The following is a 26,853-nucleotide window of genomic DNA, read 5'->3' as shown; positions in this document are numbered from 1 at the left end:
ACTGGAACCTAATTCCATAAATGCACAACACGCCGCGATTCTTAAGGAAAGACAATGGTCCTTTTAAAGTTAGTCATGAATAAGATTTTAATCTTGGTTTTAATTCCTATTCTTCTGCAAGAAAATCTGACTCATTGCAAAAAAGCTTTGATTGCGCGCTTCTTGCAACCTACAGTTTTCATTAAACTCTAGTTAATGCAACTAGTGGCAATTATCAGTCCTGCTTCTTTTCTGATTTCTATACGTGAAATTCAAGATTAATAATCAAGTCTGAAGAAACAACACTATACGAAATAACGCTAGACAAAGACTATTCCAGAACATACCTGAAGCGTGAGGTCTGAGGGTGTTTTTAACAGGTTACTGCTGCAAATAACTATGTAAAAACGCACGCAAATAAGAGGCAGCTGGCAGCAATTTGTTGCGTATGTGCTTATTAAAAGTTGGAATGTTGTCACATGCTGAGTCATGCCATTTTTTGCGTGCTGACAAAAAATCTTTTATCTTTTAAGAGGATTATAGTTCCATTGTTATAAAACGCCTGCGCGTGAGATAAAAGAATAAATAAATAATTTTGATGAGTTTTGGAGACTTGATACATCTTGGCAACATAAAATACTGTTTCGTATCTAGTAACGCACGCTTTTTTTAGAAGAATCAGCAATGGGTTGTGTTGTTAGATACGTGTTACTGAGAAAACCAGAGAAAGGGCATAGAAAACCAAATTCTTTATATTTATACATGATTCTTCCTTTTATATATATAGCTAGGATGTATCGCCAAAATAAAAATAACTCTCAATAATTAAACACATGAAAACTAAATTGCACTTTGTTAAATATTTACTAATTAATTTTATTATAATAAATTTCCTGGATGTTTTTAGACAGTGTGACCACATAGTGTTTACATAAGATTGAAATCAGACCAAGAGAAACAAAATCTGAGCTCGGAATGACAAAATGGTGCAACAGTGCTAAAAAAATCCAGGAAAAGTAATTTTTTCAAACTTGTTTACAAAAAACAAATTTTAAAATAATATATTTTTACTCAAAAATTGTGCTCGGTTATCTACTAAACTTTTTCCTCTCATATTAGTAAAAATTTTATTAATAATAAATTCTACAGGTCGTGAAAAAAGTTAATTTTTTTCTTTCTCCTTATAATAAAAAATGCCTCGCTTATACAAACCCACTCTCATACCCTAGAATATATATTGTTAACTTCTATATAATTACAGGTAATAAAGGCAAAAGTTTTTTTTCGTAATAATGTATTTATATATATAGATAAAATTAGTAAAATAACACCGACTTCTTATTTTTTTTTAAAATCAGAAAATAGACATAAACAAATTCTGTCCACACACAGAATAGCTATCATACTAAAATAAAAGATCTATATTGAAAGATGCAAAAATATTGCTATCGGAGAATTGTCGTTCAAACCTGAATAATAATCAAGCCACTATTATCAGAATAAACGCTGACGTATTCAATTTCAAATCAAATCGAATATTGTATAAATAGAGAATGACAGCTACCCTTAATATCAATAAAAATTTAAAGTTGTATGGTGAATAGTTGCTAAGACTTCTTTAACAACAAAACAAATCAATTAATGGTAGCCTCTTTCTCGAAGCATTTTTCTTTTTTTTTTGAAATATTACTTCTGAGACAAAAAACGAGACAAAATTTGTCAACAACACGTCTCTGTTAACCACAACATTTAAATCAACAAAAGCAAAAAACGGAATAATGAAATCAACATTCCAATCTTAACGACATTTTAATCATCTCCTAATCACAAATTGCTCTGCTAATTAAAGTAATGAATGGATGTTGACGTCACGTGCACAGGGAGACCCAAATCAAATTGCTTTGGGTTTTTGCAAAGAATATGCCGAAATATGAGTAATCGGTTACGAAGTAATGTTTTGTGATTTGTTTTGTTCGCTTGCACCTGAACAATCAAAGAAATCTATTATCACAGTTATCCTGTACAAAAGTGGCTCAATTAATAATCAGAAAAACTGAACAACAGAGGCAAGAATATTTTCAAAATTACGAAACAAGAAATTCTGGAAAAATTACATTCCACTTTTTGCTGTCAATTATTTCACTTTCAGGATGAAAGAAAAGTACGAAGCTTTAGATGAGTTCAGACTTTCAGATTTCCTAAAGTTATGGTCGAACTTCCTAAAACAAAGTTTCGCTTCTATTAATACTAACATTTAAACATACTCTCTACTATAAATATATCAGCTTAGTAAACGGTAGATAATTTATATAACAAATTTATTATTTTATCAATGTGCAGACAAAAAAATTCTAGGATAAAATTATTTTATACAAAACAAAGGAAAAAAATATGGTGCATGATTAAAGAGGCATTTTCATTAGGAAATTTAAAATGAGTGTTTTTAAAGTAATTGAAGTTCCTAACGTATGCAGAAATATTTTGCAGAGGTGTTTTATAGGCTTTATTTCGTGATATGTACAACAATTTGTTAAAAACTGGATTAAGCGAGCAAAAAAATAATATAACCAATTACTGTTCGCTTGAAATAAAGAATTTTATAAAAAATTATTCCAAATTATGCATTTTGTCATCTTAATAAGTTCCGTTTGAAGCTCTGTCTGAAATATTATACAAAAATAAACCTATTCCAATATATATCCTTATGTTCACGAAACTATTTTTTTTATACTATATATTATGAATAAGGCTATACTTTGAGGAAAAAATAAACATGAAAAGATAATGATACTATGTGTCCAGGCTAGTCACAATCAGAAAATCTCGTTGAAGTGTCATAAAAACCATTGATTACTTTGTTAAATAGTTCAAAATAGGTCGTGTTTTCTCCTAATCAGGGAAAGAATTCTTTTCTTTATTTACAATGTGACTGACTTAACGAAATAATATTTTCCATGAGGGGATTAGCCTCTGATGATAAGATTGTTGGAAAGCCTCTTATGGAAAAAAATCGAGACAAACCCGTGTTCTTAATTAACAAATAAGGCATATAAAATATTTTAACCCAAAAACATTTTGTAAAAAATCTTTTTTCCGTAAAGTCTAATCTTAAGCAGAAAGTATGCATGAGATGATGTGCGTTTATTTTATACAAAGAAGAGCAACTACATCATTGGATTTCACTACAAATACTGGTAAAATATTCCGGTACCACGTTTTTTCAGCTTCTGTATTTTAAAAAACACATACTCGACATGTTTGAGAAACATAAACAGCTGTCTTCAAAAGAAATATAACCCGCTCTAATCTTCAGCCGCTTTCAAGTGGCTTTCAAGATCACGTGGTATCACATGCACACCTTCTAAAAACGTGTAGAAAAAAATTTATTTTTCGATATTTTTAGTGGTATAATTATTTAAAAGATTTTATACGATAAATTATATTGAATACTACCAAAATAACATTTCTCTTAAAAAGGCCTCATCTGTTTTTTCGACAAAAATAATTTTTACCAACCTGCGTTTTTATCTACGAAAAGATACGCAAAACGGCTTCAACTTTTTTCTGACAAGCAGGACATTCACCTTCGGCTTCTTTCACTTGCTCGGCACACTCCATGCAAAACAAGTTGTGACCACAAGGAACCAAAGCAGCGACAACTTTATTACTTTGGCAAACGCAACATTGCTTTTTTGAAACGGCCATATTGATCATATTGTTTTTGTTTGCAAGCCAATCTGGACTGGAGCTTTGTGATTCACCATCACTAGTCGTGACTTTACACATGTCCACGATTGATGTTGTCTCCGGAGCCAACTGTGACTGCACAGTGTTGGTAACGGTCGTCCCGTTGAAATGCGAATATGTTGAAGTCATCCCTTCGATGTTTGACTCGCTGAGTAATCTTCGCAACTGGGCTGGGCTTGATCGACCGGAGTTGTCACTTGAGGAGTATGTGTTGACGCTAAGCGAACGAGACGGTTGGTTTTGTGATCCAACAGCACGACTCATTGATGCGCTTCTTTGAAGCATGTCGGGCCACAAGCTTGGAGCAGGCGAACCAGGTGCAGGGTCGAATTGAGACATTCCATTTTCTATGTCAGTTGTGGGTGACGGTATGACCGTGTCATAGAAAAACGCATTGGAGTTGTTTGTGAAGGGACTTGTTGTTGAACTTAAGTCGGAATATTTTGATGAAACGCTAGACTGGCCACTCAGATAAAACGAATCCATCGAATGGGAACGTTGATTGAGTGTGTTTTGTTGGCTGCCGTGGTCAAGCAAAGCTGAAAAACTTCCTCCGCTCGATGAGCCAGGTGAAAAAAGACTCGATGTAAAACCATTTAGTATGTGATCACTTTCGGGATGTGTAGGATCAATGATACCTCCAGTGCGCAGGGCGATATGTTGTTCTACCTCGCGTTTAGCGCGGTCAACATTTTCTGGCAAACCAGTCACTTCAAAAACAGGCTCCTTGTCGCGCGATGGAGTCACGATGTAGGTGTTCGTAGCTTGCTGGATGCGTTTAATTGTAGAACCCTTCGGTCCGACAACTAAACCTACAACCCTGTAGGGTACCCGAACTTGTTTCGTAATGTGGCCTGGAGCTGTTGGAGAGGGAGATCCAAGGGGTGATAACGATGAGCTGTTTCGTCGTGAAGCTCTAATTTGACTGAAGTGCTCAGCTGCCTGTAAGATTTCTCGTTTGGCTAAAGCGACGTCTTCTTTTCGTCCAGTCACCACGAAAACAGGCTCCTCTCCACGGACTGGTGTCTTAATATAAGTGTTGGTTTTCGCGCGGAGGGCTTTTATCTTGCACCCTGAAATAAATTTTTTTTGAAGAACTTTTTATCACGAAATCTTGAGATAAAAATGATTGCACTTTAGCGCTGAAACTACTCACGAAAAAAAAAAAATTTGAAAAACTAAATTAAAGGAGAAAGTTTTTTAAAAATAGGATTCATAACATAGACATCATAATTTCAGGAAGCCATTCCAGCTTTAAAAAAACGTTAAAAGTTGAGAAAAACTTTCTAACAATTACCGGTTGAATTTAAACGACGTCTTTATAGCTATTAAATTATGAATTCACCCTGGAGGCGTCCATTATTTTAAAAAGCCAAAGGTTTTGCTATACATATATATATATATATATATATATTGAAAAAAGTAAAACCTTTTAAAAAGTTTTTTTTTTTTTGACAAAAAAACTTTTAAAACTTCAATCTTTTTTTTGATTAAAAACTTTTATAAAAAAATATGTTTCGTTGACAACAAGAGAAACATAACATGTCAAAAAGTTTTAAAAAGTTTATTGTGAAAATGTTTTATTTTTTTTCCTTCTCTGAAAAGTAAATTTATAAAAAGTATAAGAATTTGTTATCAGACGAGCAAATATTGATTTTGTTTTCGAAACTAACCCAGATGTTGAAAAAATCTGTATATTAACGCACCATTTACTTGTATTTTGAATAATAAGTCCGTTAAGTAAATACGATATCATTTACACCCTATCACAGACGAACAAAAACACGCTAAGTAAATAAAAAAATCTGGCGCGAAAGTTTAACTTAAAGAGTTGGTAAAAACACTGGATAAAATATTTTAAAGTACGCCTGTATTGAATGTGTAAGAAAATCTTGTGTTAGAAAAAATCGTTTTATTAATTTTAAACTTTTTAAGCTATGAAAACTTTTGTTTACAATAAAAAACTTTTTAAACTTGAGCTTCTTATAAACACTTTAAAGCGAGGAATTATGTAAGAAAGTAGAAAAATATAAGTTTACCTTGTCTCCCAACAATTTCAGCAACATGCTCTGAGCTAGGCACAGGAACACATTCCGTCATATTCATACTTTTTTTTACTCTTAAATCATTGTAATTTAATTCGTCTTCATTCGTCAAACCCAACATAGATAACTCCAAAGCTAACTGCAACGCTCTTTGCTCGTCAATACTAGGATTAGCAGATTGGCCGTTGATTTTCGTGTAGTCGATTTCATTACTAAGTAAAGCCATTTTATCTGTCATTTGGTTTAACGTTGACTCGTTTGACATAATCGTATTATTATTATTTATGTTGTACATGTTTTCAAGTTTATTTTTTGTTAAATCATTTTGGTTGAAATATTCTTCTGCAGACATCATGGTGGTGTTCTCGTAATATCGTGCTGTAGATATGTTGTTGTTTGCCGCTGCGCAAATCATTCCGAAGCAACAAGTTTTAAAGTTGGTCGTAAGCTGAACTTCTTTATCACCGTCATGCGTTTTTAATTCTGTATACTGTATTTTATAATTTCAATAGCCACGTGATGTAAATAAGAAATTACGATTGGTTTATTTTTTACACTTTGTATCTAGGAATTTAAAATGCTTAATTTTTAATTACGATGTTTTTAAAATCTTAGTTGAGAGAAAGTATATTTCAATCCAGAATAATCGCAATACAATATTAGCTGACTGTCATTTTTAGGTTATATAACCATTGCTCCCTTTTTACTGTAGTATTCAAAAAAAAACACGCATAAAAAAAAACAGCAGATGTTATCCATGAACTTTCAAAATACTAAACAGAAAAACAGAGATTGGAAAATAAATTCTCCTAACATCATTAGATGCAATCTAGTTTCCCGCCCTGGAACGAAAATTACGACTGATTATTGTGAGCAGCCTTTTATCAAAAGAACATAACAATAGAACATGAAATTAATTTGTGGTCAAGCAAAAGAATGTTAAACAAGTTGTACAATAATAAGGGCCAGGATACACGACAAATTTTTTGGCGGTAAAGTAAGAATTTCTTACACACGGAAAATTTAAGGCAACATTATATGAACGCTCTTTTGGCATCCACATTTTAACCTGTATTGAAATGCCAGAAGATCGCCTCATGATCAAACTAACATCGCTTTTACAAAAAATTTCAGTGTATTTATTAATGGGGATTTATTTCATGATGTTTTCGCGGGAAAATGGCATATGTTATTTTTTAAAAAGACTTTGATGCGGTGTTGCTATCTCGACAAAAAAAGTCGCAGATGGAAAAAGTTTCAGCCTTTTGTTTTTAGGAAGGATGTTAGCAAGACATTTTAACTTTTAATGGCGCGAAAATGTGCTGTTTTTCGCCAAAATTTATTAAAAAAGGGGAAAATAATACTCCTATTGAGTATACAGCAAGCATACGCAACAAGAGTTGCCTCGATTTCAAGTAACCCGTACACGAGGCTGGTGTTTTGCTGATTTACGCTTTACTGAAAATTACTGTTGTACAGTGTTTTAAAAAAAATATTAATGAAGTTAAAAATAACGTTCTTTAATAATTTATCACGGTTTTTTTCGTAGGAAACTGATCAACCAAATAGCTAATGAAAAAAGAACTGGGGCAAATGCATTTAGGATATTATGTATTTTTTTACTGTAACTTTGTAACAAATCTTTTTACTCAGTGTTCTTAAAGAACATAGTTTACAAAGACATTTTTGTTCTTATAAAAGTTGTTCTTATAAAAGTTGTTCTTATAAAAGTTGTTCTTATAAAAGTTGTTCTTATAAAAGTTGTTCTTATAAAAATTGTTCTTATAAAAGTTGTTCTTATAAAAGTTGTTCTTATAAAAGTTGTTCTTATAAAAGTTGTTCTTATAAAAAATGTTCTTATAAAAGTTTTTCTTATAAAAATTGTTCTTATAAAAGTTGTTCTTATAAAAGTTGTTCTTACAAAAGTTTTTCTTATAAAAATTGTTCTTATAAAAATTGTTCTTATAAAAGTTGTTCTTATAAAGGTTGTTCTTATAAAAGAGGAAGTATATGGTGATAGAAATTAAAAAGACAAACAAAATTGGGGCTTAAAGAATGACCGAAGAATATGCTCATTGAGCTGTACGCCTAGCACCACCATCTTTCTTTCCCATGAAGACCTGTTTCTTTTGTGTATTAATAATTTAAACTTCTAGACAGATCACCTCTATCTAACCTGCTCATGTTGGGTTTAAAAATATATTCAAGTAACTCAAGAACGTAGCAGCCTAAGAGACAATTTTTGTCAATCATGGTTGGAAAAATTTTGCCAAGTATTTTTCTCCAATCTAGAAGGTTAAAATTTCTAATTCCGCCCATCACCCCACCTCCCCCCCCCCCCACCCCTTTCCATTCAAAATCTAGGTGTATGTTAAGGCCCTATAACTTCATTCTTCGTACGTTACGAATTTTTTGTTTCGCCAATGGCAAAAGTGGATGTATTTTCCACTATTTTTTCAATAACGGTGTGTGTTTCGTGTTTTACTTAATAATGTTCTTTTTTAGCTTTTTGAATATTTTAACCCAACTTCCTTTTTTCCAGTTCCTTTTTTGTTCTTTTCCTCTTCATTTGACTTTTATACAGAATATGTAAATTTTTTTATTCTTGTTTTTTAAATTGAACCTTTTTTAACGTAAAAACATGTGCTTTAACACCACCGAAACAATTCTTGTTGTTCTTTTCCCTTAAAAAAATATAGAAAGCCGATGTTCTTTTGTTGTGAAGCTATTCTATCTCGCTGTTTTCAACTTTTTCACTGTATGCTAAACGTACTTTAACGAAGTTTTCATTCATTCCAAATTGTTGTTGTTTTTTTTGCAAAAAAGAAGCATGCAACTGGTACGAGAATAAAGAAGAAAAAAACTATTCTCAAATTACATTTTCCATTTTGTGTATAATAAACATCTTTTCTACATATCTGCTTTGTTCTCTATCAGGTAAAGTTCATGAATAGAACACAAAGAAAAATTAGCTGTTTATTGGTCACAAAAGATTTTGTGATCCATCGTACCAACCTCGTTTCTATGCCTTCTATTTATCGTTCTAATTGCTATCTTGTTATTCTCACGCTATCTCGATATGGGAAAGACAATAAAAACCTAGGCCATCCTATCATGGTTTCCCTTCAACCTCGATCACAGGCTTTTTTTTCTCTTCTTGATGTCCCTTTATCAAAAAGAGAAAAAAAGCCCTAGGATCGAGGTTGGGCTTCCCTTTTCCTGATAACGTTCTTTAATAATTTATCACGGTTTTTGTCGTAGGAAACTGATCAACCAAATAGCTAATGAAAAAAGAACTGGGGCAAATGCATTTAGGATATTATGTATTTTTTTACTGTAACTTTGTAACAAATCTTTTTACTCAGTGTTCTTAAAGAACATAGTTTACAAAGACATTTTTGTTCTTATAAAAGTTGTTCTTATAAAAGTTGTTCTTATAAAAGTTGTTCTTATAAAAGTTGTTCTTATAAAAGTTGTTCTTATAAAAATTGTTCTTATAAAAGTTGTTCTTATAAAAGTTGTTCTTATAAAAGTTGTTCTTATAAAAGTTGTTCTTATAAAAAATGTTCTTATAAAAGTTTTTCTTATAAAAATTGTTCTTATAAAAGTTGTTCTTATAAAAGTTGTTCTTACAAAAGTTTTTCTTATAAAAATTGTTCTTATAAAAATTGTTCTTATAAAAGTTGTTCTTATAAAGGTTGTTCTTATAAAAGAGGAAGTATATGGTGATAGAAATTAAAAAGACAAACAAAATTGGGGCTTAAAGAATGACCGAAGAATATGCTCATTGAGCTGTACGCCTAGCACCACCATCTTTCTTTCCCATGAAGACCTGTTTCTTTTGTGTATTAATAATTTAAACTTCTAGACAGATCACCTCTATCTAACCTGCTCATGTTGGGTTTAAAAATATATTCAAGTAACTCAAGAACGTAGCAGCCTAAGAGACAATTTTTGTCAATCATGGTTGGAAAAATTTTGCCAAGTATTTTTCTCCAATCTAGAAGGTTAAAATTTCTAATTCCGCCCATCACCCCACCTCCCCCCCCCCCCCCCCACCCCTTTCCATTCAAAATCTAGGTGTATGTTAAGGCCCTATAACTTCATTCTTCGTACGTTACGAATTTTTTGTTTCGCCAATGGCAAAAGTGGATGTATTTTCCACTATTTTTTCAATAACGGTGTGTGTTTCGTGTTTTACTTAATAATGTTCTTTTTTAGCTTTTTGAATATTTTAACCCAACTTCCTTTTTTCCAGTTCCTTTTTTGTTCTTTTCCTCTTCATTTGACTTTTATACAGAATATGTAAATTTTTTTATTCTTGTTTTTTAAATTGAACCTTTTTTAACGTAAAAACATGTGCTTTAACACCACCGAAACAATTCTTGTTGTTCTTTTCCCTTAAAAAAATATAGAAAGCCGATGTTCTTTTGTTGTGAAGCTATTCTATCTCGCTGTTTTCAACTTTTTCACTGTATGCTAAACGTACTTTAACGAAGTTTTCATTCATTCCAAATTGTTGTTGTTTTTTTTGCAAAAAAGAAGCATGCAACTGGTACGAGAATAAAGAAGAAAAAAACTATTCTCAAATTACATTTTCCATTTTGTGTATAATAAACATCTTTTCTACATATCTGCTTTGTTCTCTATCAGGTAAAGTTCATGAATAGAACACAAAGAAAAATTAGCTGTTTATTGGTCACAAAAGATTTTGTGATCCATCGTACCAACCTCGTTTCTATGCCTTCTATTTATCGTTCTAATTGCTATCTTGTTATTCTCACGCTATCTCGATATGGGAAAGACAATAAAAACCTAGGCCATCCTATCATGGTTTCCCTTCAACCTCGATCACAGGCTTTTTTTTCTCTTCTTGATGTCCCTTTATCAAAAAGAGAAAAAAAGCCCTAGGATCGAGGTTGGGCTTCCCTTTTCCTGAAAACCATTTCTCATATAGAATTAACTCGTGTCAGAATGGAAGTGCGTTTGAAAACGGGTCCTGGAGACGAGGTTGCTTAACTGCATTTAGGCCGAGGTGTAGCATAAAAGGCCATACGCGAAAAGCTTATATTAATAAACGTACTAACCTTTAAAGTTACAAAAAACATCTAGGTTAAAAACCAAAGGTATGGTAAAAAAAGTGCAAACAGAGACACTGGATCGTGGGGTATATACGCATGCACTGCCCTTTTAAAATGAGGTTGTTTTGAAACTATATTTAAGTTTTGAAACATTCTCTGGGCGTTTGCTAAAACGATTTATTCACCAGGTTTCAGCATTCAAAACACCCAGCTAAGCATCTCATCAAGAAATTAGAGACATGGCTGCCTAATTGACAGGAGATATTAGGAGAAAACAAAAAGCTAACTTTTTAAGACTTTTTGATTTGGGTTGTTTTTGAAAATCCGCGAGAATCAAGTTATAACGTTATCATTAGCAAGAAGAATATCTCGAATGTAATATTTGATTTCCGCCAGCGCCACGCGGGGCGGAATCTTTAAAATCGCCGGATGGAAGATAGATATATTTTTATCTATCTATATAGATAGAGACAGCACAGAGCCTGGACGCTGCACAGCTGGTGGTACGGATACTCTGTACTCTCACTTTATCTCATGGCATGGTTTGCAGGCTAGCAGAAATGTTCAATCTCGTGTGCAGATATTGTTTTTGAGAGTCTTGAAACCGTTCTCCTGCTGGTTATTTTTAGAAAGCTCCAGAAAGGACTAGACATAGCTGTTAAAAAAGATATTAATATTGCATTGCTTTCTGGAAAACCTTCCAGAATATATATTCACCTCCAGAATTCTTCCTTACAGAAAATTTGATTGGGGTGTGATTGAACTAGCTTAGGTAATAAATATTTTAACTTGAGACTTCCTGTACCTAGCCAGCTAGCTATATACAGTATTTTTTTGCATTTAACAGGACACAGTATTTTAAGTATAGCTATAAGCTGGCTATATTTAGATAAGTTTTCAATGTTTACAAAGTTAGCTAGCTAGCTAGCTAGCTAGCTAGCTATGGAAAATGGAGTACTGTAATGCCCACTTCAAAACAACTAAATATCACTCTTATACCATTAGTATTTTTTGTGAAGATCAGGTTAAATTTAAAATATTTTTAAGTGATTAACTATTTAAATATGGCAGGCGGAAATTGACGCAAGTGGAAAAAAATACATTCTTTAAGTTTACATTACGTTTTTTACAATATACCAATTTTTTTTGTTCAATACTAAGGCTGTCCTTACATGTCTGTTTGCCGTTTTCCGACCGGTAATTTCATTGCAGCTTTGAGGCATGCATAATGTAAACGTTGCACCGGCTGACATTAAAATATGAAAATAAACTTATATTTAGCTGGATGTTTTCATTATGTGTTAAAAAATTAACTCCAATTAGAGCACATGCTTATCGCAAATTAGCACCAGATGGAAACCAAGCTTTAGTTGCAAATATTTCTAGACCAATGAGAAAGCAATAAACTGGGGCCAGGGGTAAGCTAGAGCTTAATATATTTAGTTATGGACTGATGCTATCATCAGAAGATGTTGTCAGTTAAATTGTTACTTTATCTTTTATAAAACTTTAACTTGTTTTTAAAATAGACTAATGTTTTTGGAGCTGACCGCTACACAACAGTCACACCAAACATTGGCACCATCTTTACTAATTGAGGCACGTGAGCATAAATACAATCTTTATAAACAAATATGGCAGCTGCTTAAAGTGTGTTATTGCGGGGTGCTCTGTTGTTTTTGTTATTCATTTGTTGAAAGAATTGCTTGCAACATTTTTATTTATACTTCCAACTTTAGAGAAAAATAATTTGAGTAAGTACAGTTTAACTCTTTGGGTCGTGAATCAGTGAAATACTGGAAATATAAACAGAATGTTGAAAAATATTGCATCAAACTTTTTGTAGTCTGCAAAAAAATGTGTAGGTTTTTCAGAAAATGGTAAACGAATAAGTTTTTATGGAAAACCTAATCTATATAACTAGTCGGTAGCCCGTGAATACATCCACGGGTTCATCGTTGTTTATTAATGCATTTTGTGTGCCTCGCTACTGCTGTTACCATTTTGCGTGACAGACAGACAGACATATACAGGTATTATAATATAGATAATAGATAATACAAAAGTTGTGTCCGTCTGTGCCCAGCAAAGTGAATATTATTTTTGAAACCCTCAAAAAACTGAACCGTGGTCCCTCAACCCATTTAGGAATCAAAACGTTGATGACGTCATCACAAGTCTATTCATTTCATTGATCAGTGTTTTCAGATTTTTACGATGAAGGCAACGAGTATACAAATTTTTTTGTTCTTTAGAGAAGAACTTTGCTGACGAAAATTTTAAAACCTGTATCTATATCTCATTAACCGTTTGTCAAAAGCGCATGATGCGAGACATTTTTTTGAACAGAGCTTCACGCTATACATAGATGCAATAGGTAAACAAATTCTGGATAAAGTTTTGTGTACATTGGCTGCATTGAAAAGTTTTAAACCCTTGTATCTTCTTAAGAGTTGGCAGAAAGCACATGATCTTATAGTTTCTAATTTTTTTTTCTATATGGACGGGTCATTCAGGCCTTTTAGGTAGAGGCGTGCAACGCTACACCTTCCACACACACAAAATGGGTTAGGCGTGCTATTAATAGCACCTGCAAAATGACAAATTTTATAAGAATTTAACCAGTGCACACACCCAAAAGCACACCTAAAATACTTGAGGTGTATTTTTTGGCACACACTTTTGCTAACCCGTATATGTACTTGTACAACAGCCTAACCTGAAGACCAGAATATGTAGGACCGGCAAATTCGTAGATTTTAACAGGCTAACTAGTATTTTGTAAACGTTTTTGAAGGTATAACTTATTTAGGAGTGGGAGGTAAGCTTTAAGTGCAAATTTCAATAAATTTCTTCTTTTTAACTTGATTTTTTTATGTTGTTTATATATTTTGCCTATGTGATGCGTGAGGATGGCAAAACTGAAAATCACAACATGTACGTCACCCCACAAATCATCTCATGTCCGCCAAATTAGATAGAATACCGTAAGAACTTGGTATTCTATATAATCCTGCAAACATGTGAATTTGAACATACCTTGCCAATAAAATAAAAATTACGAGGAATTTCAATTTGTGTGTGCAGCGATTATTAAGAATAAAAAATTGCCGCATAAATATTTAGCCATGAAGAAATTATGCACGCAATGAAACAGTTTTTCTTGTTTCTAGGTTCGACATTCACAATCAACACTCGACAGAGTATAAAAAAGAAGAAACTCGACAGAGTATAAAAGCTAGATATTTAGACAATCAGATATTTAGACAATCAGATATTCAGACAATCAGATATTCAGATTTATTTTGTTTATTGGTTACTTATTGGTAAACTTACTGGTGAACTTACTGAAATTATTAAGCCCGCTGAAACTATGTGGTTATTAAATACTATGACAGAGGATTCTCTAGTTTTTAAAGGTTGTTTTTCTTAGTCACACGTCTCCACTGCTATTGTGAACCCCGCGTATAGAAACTGCTGCCGTATGGTTCTTTTGCTTTCCGGTGATGTTGAAACTAATCCTGGGCCTTACTCTGTTTTAAAGTCGGTACAGGGATCTTTTCATCGAAGAATGCCAGGCTTGGAACTTTTATTGGCACACAATGTTTGTGTAATTCCCTGTTTGCGATCGTTTGGTCGGTTATTAAAAAGGTTTCTTTTTGAGGCTCAAGTGATCTTGATCATATCCTCTGCGAAGGAACAAAGTTGTACACGAGCCTAGGTTACACAAACCAGTACTTAAGTGCAAGTGACCTCCCAAATAGTTTGACTGTTGAAAACGAGGTCATACAAATACAAGTTTAGAAAATATTTCTCATACTGTTATAGATAATAGCACTACTTTACGTACATTTTATAATTCATCATATTCCGATAAAGGACAAGGAGTTTTGCTATAATTTGGGGGCACCCACAAATTTATTTATTTGATCCTCATAGCCGAAATAGTTTTGGACAAATAACAGAATATTGTACCAGTCCTTTTAAAATTTGATTCATTACAAGAAGTTGAAAACTACATACGCGAAAAATACGTGTCCCCTGGTCAAGGAAGGTGTCTTGAAACTCAATATTTTAAAATACTGACAACTGAACAGATAACTGATAACATTATGCTTTCCGTTCGTAGAAAGAGAAAACTAGATCAAAACAAAAAGTACCGTAAAACCGAAAGAGCTTTCACGCAGGACAGATCTATGTTGCATTAAGTTGAGTCACAAGCTTAGAGGGTTTATACTTAACGGGGACATTTTCCAGATCAGCTATTAAATCAGACACACGAGCAACCGAGTAATAAAATTATATGCAAGAACGCTCAAAATTGACATCAAAGGATACTGACGTAATTAGTGAAAATCTATTATAGTAACTTTGCTTAATACAAGATCCTACAACGAACATAAAAATGATATTAAGTCCGATCGCGTTCTCATGGAAAGTGATTTATTATGCCTAACAGAAACTCAGATATCATTTAAGTCATACTGCGACACAAAACTAGATTACTTTACTTTAATTCCAAACAACAATGTGGATAGGTTTTCTAGTCTTTTGGTTGGTCATAATGAAACTATAAAGTTGTTTAATATTGTGAAAATTACAGGTGCAATATTTTTTAAAATGACGAAGAAAACGTTTCAAAAGAAGGCTGTTAGTTTTCTGCTTCTATATCGTAAAAATTCACTTAATCGAGATGAGTCATTATACCTTATTCAACATTTTTTGGGAAACGAAATCGTTGATGTTATACTCGGAGATTTTAATTTAAATGCATTTAGTGACAAAAACTATTTCCTTGATTTTCTCAATGAATATAAGCAGGTTGTAACCTCTCCAACTCATATATCCGGTTCGCTTATTGACCACATCTATATCCATAAGAATGTTCTAAACACCTTTAAAGTCGATACGCTCGTCAAAAATGTATATTTCAGTGATCATGACGCAGTCAGGCTTAGACTTTCTCTAACATGATGTTTTGCAAATCTTCTAGAAGGGCTACTTCAAATCAATTTCGTCCTCAGAACGACAGATATTTACGTTGGGTTTACTTTATTGTTTTCTTTTTGTTTTAAACTTTGGTTGCATTGCAGATAACAGGCATGGCGTTTTTGTTCTCTGAGGAGAGTCTTGCACTATATACTTATTATCTATGTTGATGGCGGAAATCTTCAAGCCATCGGGCTTCTTGTTCCAATTAAAAGCAGTGCCATGAGATGCAATTTTGTTTTGGGAAGGTTTAAATTAAGTATTTCGGGAAAGGAAGCTTTGTTTGTGCCCAAGGGCGAATATTTTGAAAATTGGAACTTCTAGATTGCCAAAAATTTTATTTGAAACCCGAAACAATTAGTTTTTCAATTTCTTTTTTCGTCAAAAAATAACATTGAAGTATATCGAAAATACAGATAAAAATTCTAAATTCATCTACCGCCGCCGCAACGCCTCCCATAACAAAACAGCTGACGCTTTTTTCAATAAACCGTAGGCTTGCTCTGCAATAAAAAGCCAACACCCTTGGAAAAAAAACGACTCTTTCCGTAATAAATCCCCCCCATGGCGAGCGTCCCGGCAAAATCAAACATCAATATATTTAAGTAGAAAATCTCACAGCTCCTGGATGCTGCAGAGAGCATTGCTATTTGTTAACTAACACATCTGATGCTGAAAGATCATTAGATTAGATTAAATTTATTACTTTCTTAATATCCCAAAATAAAATATATTTTGGCTTAGATGGACGTCTGTCTGTCTGTCTGTCTGTCTGTCTGTCTGTCTGTCTGTCTGTCTGTCTGTCTGTCTGTCTGTCTGTCTGTCTGTCTGTCTGTCTGTCTGTCTGTCTGTCTGTCTGTCTGTCTGTCTGTCTGTCTGTCTGTCTGTCTGTCTGTCTGTCTGTCTGTCTGTCTGTCTGTCTGTCTGTCTGTCTGTCTGTCTGTCTGTCTGTCTGTCTGTCTGTCTGTCTGTCTGTCTGTCTGTCTGTCTGTCTGTCTGTCTGTCTGTCTGTCTGTCTGTCTGTCTGTCTGTCTGTCTGTCTGTCTGTCTGTCTGTCTGTCTGTCTGTCTGTCTGTCTGTCTGTCTGTCTGTCTGTCTGTCTGTCTGTCTGTCTGTCTGTCTGTCTGTCTGTCTGTCTGTCTGTCTGTCTGTCTGTCTGTCTGTCTGTCTGTCTGTCTGTCTGTCTGTCTGTCTGTCTGTCTGTCTGTCTGTCTGTCTGTCTGTCTGTCTGTCTGTCTGTCTGTCTGTCTGTCTGTCTGTCTGTCTGTCTGTCTGTCTGTCTGTCTGTCTGTCTGTCTGTCTGTCTGTCTGTCTGTCTGTCTGTCTGTCTGTCTGTCTGTCTGTCTGTCTGTCTGTCTGTCTGTCTGTCTGTCTGTCTGTCTGTCTGTCTGTCTGTCTGTCTGTCTGTCTGTCTGTCTGTAACGCAACTGGTGGCTTAGCTGTGCAAGTAGCGAGGTGCACGCAATGCGGTAAAAGAAAGGCGGGCGAACCCGTGGATTCTACCACGGGCAACCGACTAGTAGTTCTATATTCGAAACCAGTAAAGTATATAACCTAAGAGGGTATATCACATTCAAAGGGATTAATTTGTATTTTTTCCTGAGGAAGAGCTAATGTCAAATTCAAAGAATCTATCACTAACCCTAGAAATTCTATTTGATGGAATGGTTGTAATTGAGATTTTTTTGATTTATTACGTAAAACAAAAATCCCTGTCTCTGGTCATTACCAATTCATCATGTGTTTTACCCATTAACAAAACGTCGTTTAAGAACACTATTAAACTTATCCTTCTTAGCACCGATATTGGAATTTTCATTTACTTTATGAAAATTAGTAGGGTTAGCCTAAGACTGAAGCAATTACATGGCAACTTGTATAGGTTTCCCTCCGACATGAACCTCGAAAATTTTCTTTAACCTTTTTTTATTGGAATGCAAAAATATGCAGCTTTTAGATCGACTTATCGCACATTAATTGTCCGGCCTTGAAATGTCTCCTTTAAGGGTTGTAATCCTTCCATTTTAAAATCTTGGTAGGAAATGAACCGATTCAGATGTTTTTGATTGATTACCGTCGATTTTCCTCTCCTTTTTAAAAACCATACATGGCTTATACTGTTTGTTAAAAAAACTTTGTAATTGGCATCTTTCCTTAGAATCTCCTCTATTTTCAGGTTTATTAGTTTTGTTTGCTCTTTGTTTGAAAGAAAAATTCACTTGTTAAGGTTGCCATAGAAAAAGTATTGTATATTCCTTTACAATTGATAAAATGTTTTGGTCCTTAGTCAGATGTTCTTAGTTCAGCAGATGTTTTATTCTGACAACCAGCGGTACTTCCGGCATCTTTCTAAAGAATAGTTTTCTTTCTATTAGATGAAAGGAGTCTTCTGCTTGAAGACACAAGATTTTGATTGGGAAATTAACCCATTATATTCCTTTTTGGTCCAATCATCCTTTAATCCGAGTTGGTGGTGAACATCGTACATTACTCTTTTAGCACTCCCTTTTTTTGCTATTTTTCATTAATGTAATGAGAGCATTCAGTCTTCGTTGATTTGAAGGGGAATTTTATAATTGATCCTCGAGCGTAATGGTTTGTTTCTTTAATGACATACAACCAAGTGTACCAGACAAGCCTATTAAAAGTTAAGAGAGGGGAGAGGACTCCTCCTCCCAGTCAATATGTGTGAAAAACCCCGGAGCGGATAATTCGCTGGAAACAGGTGAAAACAAAGACACGAAACACTCAATAAAAAATTCAAAACAACAACTCTTTTGTAACTATTTTGTAACTCTCAACATATCACCAAACTACACAGTTGAACGGAAACCAAAGGATATAAATAACCCGCTTTATAAAAAATTGCTTGTTTACAGTTCTTATTTCTCACAAAAACGTTAAAATAAAATAATAAAAAAAGCGTTTAATTCTTCGTGTTAATGATAAACTGGTAGTGCCACGGTGCCGAATACAATATGGCGTACATTTTTCGAGTTTTTTAACTTTTGCACAACATTATTTTATAAATTTTCAGGCTTATTAAATACCATCCGAGAAAAAATTTATCCATATTTCTGCATATTATCAATTTTACCTAGAATAAATGACAACTGCGAAAATCAAAATGGCAAAACAGATGGAAAGGTTGCGGGTACATATAGAGAATAAAAAAATATACAATTTTAAAACTGTTTTGCACATCATAATGAGACATGACTGTGATTTGATGTTTTGTTGACCGTCTTGATTTTTCAAGCGGGCAATACGGGTTTTTAGGCATTCTGATTGGCTTAACGTTCTTGACAACGGGCCGATATTTTGCGTCATCAAAAAAAATGGTAGCTTAAAATGTAAACAAGCACGAATAACAAGTCTTAAGAAGCATTGGAAATTATTACTTATCTAACTCCTACAATACACTTATCGATAAAAACATTTTTATAGGATAGATCTGGTTATTTTAACTGTTAAACTTGACATTGTTGTTGTTTCTTAGAAAAGGTGCTAAATAGTTGCATGGAGCGATTTTGGGTGAGTTTAAAAATGTGCTTAAGTTAGCTCAAAACGTTGGCTTATAAAGTTAAAATTACTTGTCTTGTGTCAGCGTGAAGAAAGGACATGGCTGAAGGACGCTATGAATTTTTTTTTCGGTCTTTAAACTTGGAATTTTTCATACCTGAACATTGAAACATTGAAGTAAGTCTCGATTTCAAAAGGCTTATTTTTTTTATTCTGCAGCAATACCAACTTGCCACATTAACCATTAATTGTCCTTCCGTCACGTAAGTTCCCTAAAATTTGAGCTCAAAAGTGGAGTTGTTAGAGCTAATAATTTTAAATCCACAAGAGATGATGTTAAAAATGAATGCAAAAAACAACACGTTACAAACACGCGTTAATATAGCCGATAACCAGTTACTCATTTGTTTTCGTGATGGAAAGGAATACCTAAGTAAAGTGTCATTTAATAAATTAGAATGTCAGAAGAGGTGTTTTTTGCTTTGCTCATCAACAGACCAATGATTATTCATTGCTTAAAAGTGACTTCTATTATGTGCGAGAAGTGATGGAAATGTTACTGAGAAGGATCAAATTAATGCATTCCATTGCGAATTTTGAAAAAAAGTTATCAATAAAAAGAGGGCTCACCAGAGAGCAGAAGCACAATGTTTCTAATACTGAAGAAAAATGAATATCATTTGACCAGGATCATATGTCAAATAAAATGCATCCCTAGTCGATAAAGAAGTGTTTATAGCAGTCCGATATGGTTTTTGTTACCAAAAATTTTATAATGCAAGTTAAAGGTGTTCCATAGGCTAAAAATGGCCACCTAACAACTTCAGATGGTCGGTAGTGAAGAGATGCAAGGTCTAACGTCTAATAATTTTGGGTTAACCCAATCTCGGTCCAGTTGCTTATTCTGGTAACGCAATGCACAGATGTCGCAAAGGACTAATACAGGCAAGGATATATCCATTGAACTTAGCCAGATTATTTGTGTTTATACCATCTGTAGAGTACCACTTTGTAATTCCGTCGCACTTTATATTCCCATTGCACTTTGGAATCCGATTATATCACACTTTGCAATCCCATCGAATTTTTTAATCCAATTTTATCACTACAATTTGTGATCCGATTTTGTCACACTTTGTAATCCCAGTACAATTTGTGATCCGATTTTGTCACACTTTGTAATCCCAGTACAATTTGTGATCCGATTTTGTCACACTTTGTAATCCCAGTACAATTTGTGATCCGATTTTGTCACACTTTGTAATCCCAGTACAATTTGTGATCCGATTTTGTCACACTTTGTAATCCCAGTACAATTTGTAATCCGATTTTGTCACACTTTGTAATCCCAGTACAATTTGTAATCCAATTTTATCGCACCTTGTAATCCAAGTACAATTTGTAATCCGATTTTGCCACACTTTGTAATCCCAGTACAATTTGTAATCCGGTTTTGTCACACTTTTTAATCCCAGTACAATTAGTAATCCATTTTTGTCGTCATTTGTAATTCCATCACAATTTGTAACCCATTTTGTCACACTTTGTAATCCCATCGAACTTTGTACTCTGATTTCGCAATTTATAATGAGATTTTGTCATACTTTGTAATTTCCAGCGCAATTTGTACCCCATTTTGTCGTACTATGTAATATCAAATCTACCGCAATTTGTTATGCTTTCATGTCGCACTTTGTAATCCATGGACTTGTCAAACTTTGTATTTCGGATTACAAAGTGTTAAGTGTTAAGGGAATTATAAAGTGTATGCTATAAACATAAAGAAAAAGAAATGACCAGTGCACATGTTGTGGAGGTGTGAAGTTATTTCTGTGGATTTTGGCCGTCTATCACAGACATGAGCCATATTAAAGATTTTGCAACGTGAATTAACGCTCTTTGAAAATTTCAATTTTTTTGGTGAAGTTAGCCAATGGAACGCTCACCGTAAAAACAATTAGCATCTCATGCCAGCCTTTCATATGTTTTTGTTTAATTGAGATATTAAAGTTATAAAATATGAGATATAGTTTGTAGGCAAGATTTACATTTTTTTTTGTTGTTCTATAATATTTATTGCGACACATGCAAGGATTTTAACAAAATTTGTTTTAGGCAGCAACAACCAAGACGAAGAAAAAGACAATGAAATCACGCTTGTCACAACAATTCTTCATCCTGATCTTCCTCCAAGGCCTTATCAAGTTAGACTGGACGATACCAAGCGGAATGAAATACAGGAGGCCAATCATTGGCTTACGCCACCATTAATTTGACTCAAATCATCATAAAGCAGCAGATCTACGTCACATAATGGCTATGAAGACACTGGCTTAAACTTCTCCTGTTATTCGCACTGTCGAAATAAGTTAATTCGAATACTGTACGTAGAACAACTACTGTATTCCCGGAAAAGGACATGTCGATTCCTAAGCCAACACAATAAATTTTTGGAAAATTAACATGTCTAAAATATGCTACTCCTTATTATTTTCTTCGACAGTGAATTTCAGTGATAAAAGCTCTTGATTTCATGTAACATGTTGCTGATCTGGGTTGCCTTTATATTTCGCAGGTTATCATCCATATAACTCACAAACAGGTTAACATCACCTCTTTACGATCTTATCTAATTTATGCATCCAACCATTAGCAAGAAGTGGAGCAGGAAGAATTTCCCATCGTTAGACTGTCGACTTGTTTTCCATTTTCGTAAGCATTACGTTACAGCTACATAATTTAGGCACCATATTTTATAATGTTAAGACCTGAAACTTTAATCATGGAACTGAAATTTTATACAGCAAGCTAGAACATCTTGAGAGTATTGACTAAACACTGAGTAACAACAATCCGTACTATCATAATTGAATTTATTTTCGTATGTATGGCCAAGGTAGGCCACATAGTTTAAAGTTTTTAAAGGGCGGGCAAAGCATGAAAGCGCTCACATGTCAATTACTTCCTGAATCGTACACGGTAAAAATGTTTGTAAAATGACTGAGCTACAAGAAGCGCCAATGGACGCAAATAGCGCTGAACCTGACAAACTTCAACATCTAACTAACTACTCTGACCGTAAATTCCAGGAATATAACTAAAATTTGGAACAGAGGCTTACCACTAGGTCGAAAGAATTGATGAAACGTCTCTTGGAGCAGTAAAAAATCAGAAAAACTGACTTTAAATTCAGAGGTAATAAAATACACGATGAATTTAATAACGATTTAATTTAAAATAATCGGCAGCATTCTGGCGAGTTATGACTAACCAAAAGGATATTTCAAAAAATTCATTAAAAACTTTAGGAGCATTAAAAATCTCCATTTATATATATATATATATTAGTCAAGGAAAATCCAAAAAATCCGCCATATGTTTAATGCATTTTAAAAGCTAAAAAATAGCTTTCAAACTGCAATTTTTATAAACCGAAATCACAGGGACAGCTACAGTGTCGTCACCTGACTAAGACACGCAGTCACTGGTCACATGGACACTTCTACAGTATTTTCTCTAATTAGCGGACACTGTTGGTGCATGAACAAATTGTGCGCTAATTAGAGCTGTCTGCCCAACCTCCTCACCAGGGTCTTGTGGCCCCTGAGCCGTTATTACGGAGTCGACTTCATCAACAAGGTAAAATGCCCTGGGAACGATCTTGGTGTCCGCCTTTTGGAAAGTTTTGCGAGGTGAGCTCAAAATTTGAAGAACATACGATTTTGTATACACATGTACAAAAATTAGAGGGTTCCATGCTGGACTTAGACACGAAAAAAGAAGAAAACGACTAAATTGAACATACTAGAACTTTTTTTTTGAAATAACAAACAAATATCAACTAAATAAACGAAAATATTTTAAAAAAAAAATTACTTGGAGAAATTCCTGACTCGAATATTTCAAGTCTGTCTTTAAGTGAGGATAAAGAAGTTCTTTCTTCTTATTTTTGGTTAAGCGCAGCGAATTAAAAATAATGTCAGTGATACTTGCTTTCCAGATTTTTGTCAAGGACATGTTTATTTCATTAGCTGTACAGCCACCTAACTAAATGCTTTTGCACCTCACGATTGGTGGAGTGAAAATGCCATAAATTTAGGGGAGTTAAGTAAGTTTTCTTCGGGGATATTAAAATTGAGCTTCTCATACGAAAGCTTACGCAAATAAATTGACCAAAGCAAACCCCAATTTCGAATCCACCATTAAACACAAAATGATTTCTCAAAGCAAATCCCAACCTCATCCCCTGGGCTCTTCTACGTATGATATTCTAAAAGGACGGCTTTGTATTACCCTGGTGTAGACTGATGAAAATGACCCTTGCTATACCCGGTAAATAGCTAGCCGGAGAAAGATATCTTTTTTAAAATTTATGTCAACTTGTTAGTAATTTATTTTTACGTGATTGGCCTCACTAATTTCGAGAGATTTACCTTGTCAGCTGTTTCAAGGAAGTAACAGAGAGGCGGTTCTTGAGTGCTTAAACCTCCCATTTGAGCTACAGAAACCGTTGCAATTTTTACCAAACTAGAAGATTGCCTAATGTGGGGATCGAACCCACAACCTATTGGGCATGAGGCGAACCCTCTACTGACGGAGCTACTACCGGAGCTACTACCAAGATGCAGAAGTTGCATAAACTATCTCGCTATTAAAAAGGTGCAACTGCAATATTTTCACAATTTTTAATTTACATTTAGGAAAACCAAAGCGGTGTACGTTACTTGATCTGTGACCACAAACCATGCTAGGTGTTGAAGACTATTTAATGATTCTGGTCAGTTGTTAAAGAACTTTTTGGACAGAATAAAACTTAAGACGCCTAGATGTAGCCACTAAGCTTGAGCACAATTAAAGCAACTAAATAGGGCGACCAGCTATATTTTTAAAAAAATAATTTTTTGATAAAACAATTTTTAAAATGTGATGGTTCCCGTTACACACGCTTTTTTATAAAAACATCAAAATTAAAAGCAGCTGCCCTTATTTCTCTATTGTTTTTTATTAATCTCTATGATTTTTTTTAAACAATAGGCCTATTTCTTAACCTGAAATACCAGCAAACAAACCAGATTTTTATAAAAGCGTGATACATCATAATCAAAATAAAAAAGGCGGCGGCGGTTATCTGGACGAGTGTTAACCCTATTCGGTCCGGGGTTTTTCGAACATACTATGACCGGGGGGGGGGGGGCGGATTCCGCCCCCCCCCTCAATAACTTTTCATAGGATTGTTCAAATTGAATCAAACTTGGCACACTTATAGTACGTCATAATAGGAACAAAATGGCGGCAATAAAATTTTGCTTGCATCAGCACATTTTCTGTGACGTCATCGAAAGCTTGAAAATTGTTAGAAATGCCACTATCTGCTTAAAATATAATTACTTTTGTTCTAGAGCGAATTTTTACAATCTGTTTGAATTTTCTGAAAGCTAAATACAATTTTTTTAACATATCTTCCGGTTTTTACAGGGATCGAATAAAAAATTGCCAAAAATAGCCCGAAAATCCGTTTTTTTTCCGATTTTTGGGTAAAATCCGAACAAATCGGGAAATCGGATTATTCACGTGTCAAAATTATTCGAAATGATTCTTTTTGATGAAACAAAGTTGTGTTGCAAGTTTCAAGTTCTAAGGATAATCCTAACAGGAGTTATTATATTTTCCCCATTATAAGGATTTCATAGAGATTTTAGGGGTAGTTTCGAGTAATGGCCAATATCGAAGCCTCTGAAACGTATGGGACCTAAAGATTTAGCATGCAGGTGTCTAATAGATAAATGTTGAAACTCAGTAAGTATCATAGCCATATAAGAAAGCAATCAGGAGTTATTAAAAAAAAACCGTCAGGGGGGGCGGAATCCGCCCCCCCCCCCCCGGACCGAATAGGGTTAAGGAATGCTAAAAAGGAAAAACAAGGAAATGGTTAGGTAGGGAAGCTGTTTATAAAGTGAGAATAGTGTACACCTAAACGCTTTTTTCTTTTATAAGAATATGCTTTATAAGAATAACAGGCTGGAATTTTGGATTAAACAGAATAGGAACAGAGAAATAAAGAATACTGACCAGCCTGATTAGAATTTTTATATTCTTGTTCATAAAGACATGCAATAGATTTCTAATTATTTATATACGACGAGTTGATTTACTTCATCTATGCCTTACGTTGGCTGGTATATAAGGAAAGCTGGGAAATTTAAGACTTTAATGAGGACCCAGTCAATGACCTGAACGTTGCGTTCAGTATTTTGAAGAAAAAACTAACACTTTGCGTTCGCAAAGTGTTGGTTCACATGCGAAAGAATTGTCCGTTGCCAGACATCGCGATCATTTATCCACGCGAACATAAATCCATGTTGTTAAGGTATACGTTTTTACAATTAAGTAAAAATACATTTTGCAAAACCAAAGTAATGGTAAAGTATACGTTTAGAAGCTTGCAATACATTCAGGGAAAGTTGTGCACATTCATTAAATTGATACCTTTAAAAATAAGTTAATTTATTTGTCTATTTATTCGCTTGTTTTCCTCACATCGTCATTCCATCGCACACAAAAAATCATAAACACGTCTTTAAATAATTTTGAAATTTTACTGCACAGCTCGACAATATGTAGGCGTTCCAATCACCTATTTTTCTGTGATAAAAAATTGCGTGGGTATTGGTTCTGATCTTTACTTTTAAAATCTCGGCGATTATACCTTTCTAAGAAACACATTGTTTACGCATCTCGAACTGGTAACCACAGATTTCAGCTGATACCTTGCCATGTGATCCTTCACTGGTACGGAAGTGAACGCTAAGGGGACACGGATGAAAAAAGTTTGTATAACTGCTCTTACAGGCGGAACCTCGTTAGCACACTTTCTAATGCGTTTGTTTTTATTTGATAAAAAATTATTTTAACTTTAGTTAAGTCATAAATTCACAGACGGAGGTAAACCCTGAATACCTCCACCCCCTTCCTATATCAAAAGCGTATTTTTTAACCCCCGCAATTATCCGTCTTTCCTCTTTATTGTTTACTGTGTTGTGAAGTTATGTTAGGAATTATTATTATTATTTTGCTCAAGAACATGCAATGTACATAACGTGATAAAAACTAATGTTGATAATTACAAAGTTTAAATAAAACATAAAATAACACAGGTATTGTTAAATATTAAATGCTCACTAGGTTCTTCGTTTGCAATGGCCTAGTGGAATAGCACGCTCCATTTAGATGCACTTCGTAGTGTGGTGCTGGTTCGAATACCCCTGTAGATGTTTTTCTAAAATAAAACTTTGCATTGAAGATCGTTAATGACGTTGCAATTTCCCATTTGAAACATAGTTGGTTAGTTGGTTAGTTGGTTAGTTGGTTAGTTGGTTAGTTGGTTAGTTGGTTAGTTGGTTAGTTGGTTAGTTGGTTAGTTGGTTAGTTGGTTAGTTGGTTAGTTGGTTAGTTGGTTAGTTGGTTAGTTAGTTAGTTAGTTAGTAAGTAAG

The 26,853-nt window shown here is 34.1% G+C and overlaps 1 protein-coding gene across 1 annotated transcript; it reads right to left on the bottom strand.

The window, feature by feature from the left end:
- Positions 1–1,159: 1,159 nt before the first annotated feature.
- On the bottom strand, positions 1,160–6,260 carry LOC130641747 (RNA-binding protein MEX3B-like). The gene is made up of 2 exons (XM_057448691.1): positions 5,766–6,260; positions 1,160–4,799 (listed from the first exon to the last, which is right to left on the bottom strand). Exons 1-2 carry the CDS (start codon positions 6,184–6,186, stop codon positions 3,508–3,510), a joined length of 1,713 nt encoding a protein of 570 aa, XP_057304674.1. The 5' UTR covers positions 6,187–6,260; the 3' UTR covers positions 1,160–3,507.
- Positions 6,261–26,853: the final 20,593 nt, after the last annotated feature.

Source organism: Hydractinia symbiolongicarpus, chromosome 1 (assembly GCF_029227915.1).
Source record: "Hydractinia symbiolongicarpus strain clone_291-10 chromosome 1, HSymV2.1, whole genome shotgun sequence".
NCBI classification, from domain to species: Eukaryota; Metazoa; Cnidaria; class Hydrozoa; order Anthoathecata; family Hydractiniidae; genus Hydractinia; species Hydractinia symbiolongicarpus.
This window is presented reverse-complemented; position numbering and strand designations above follow the sequence as displayed.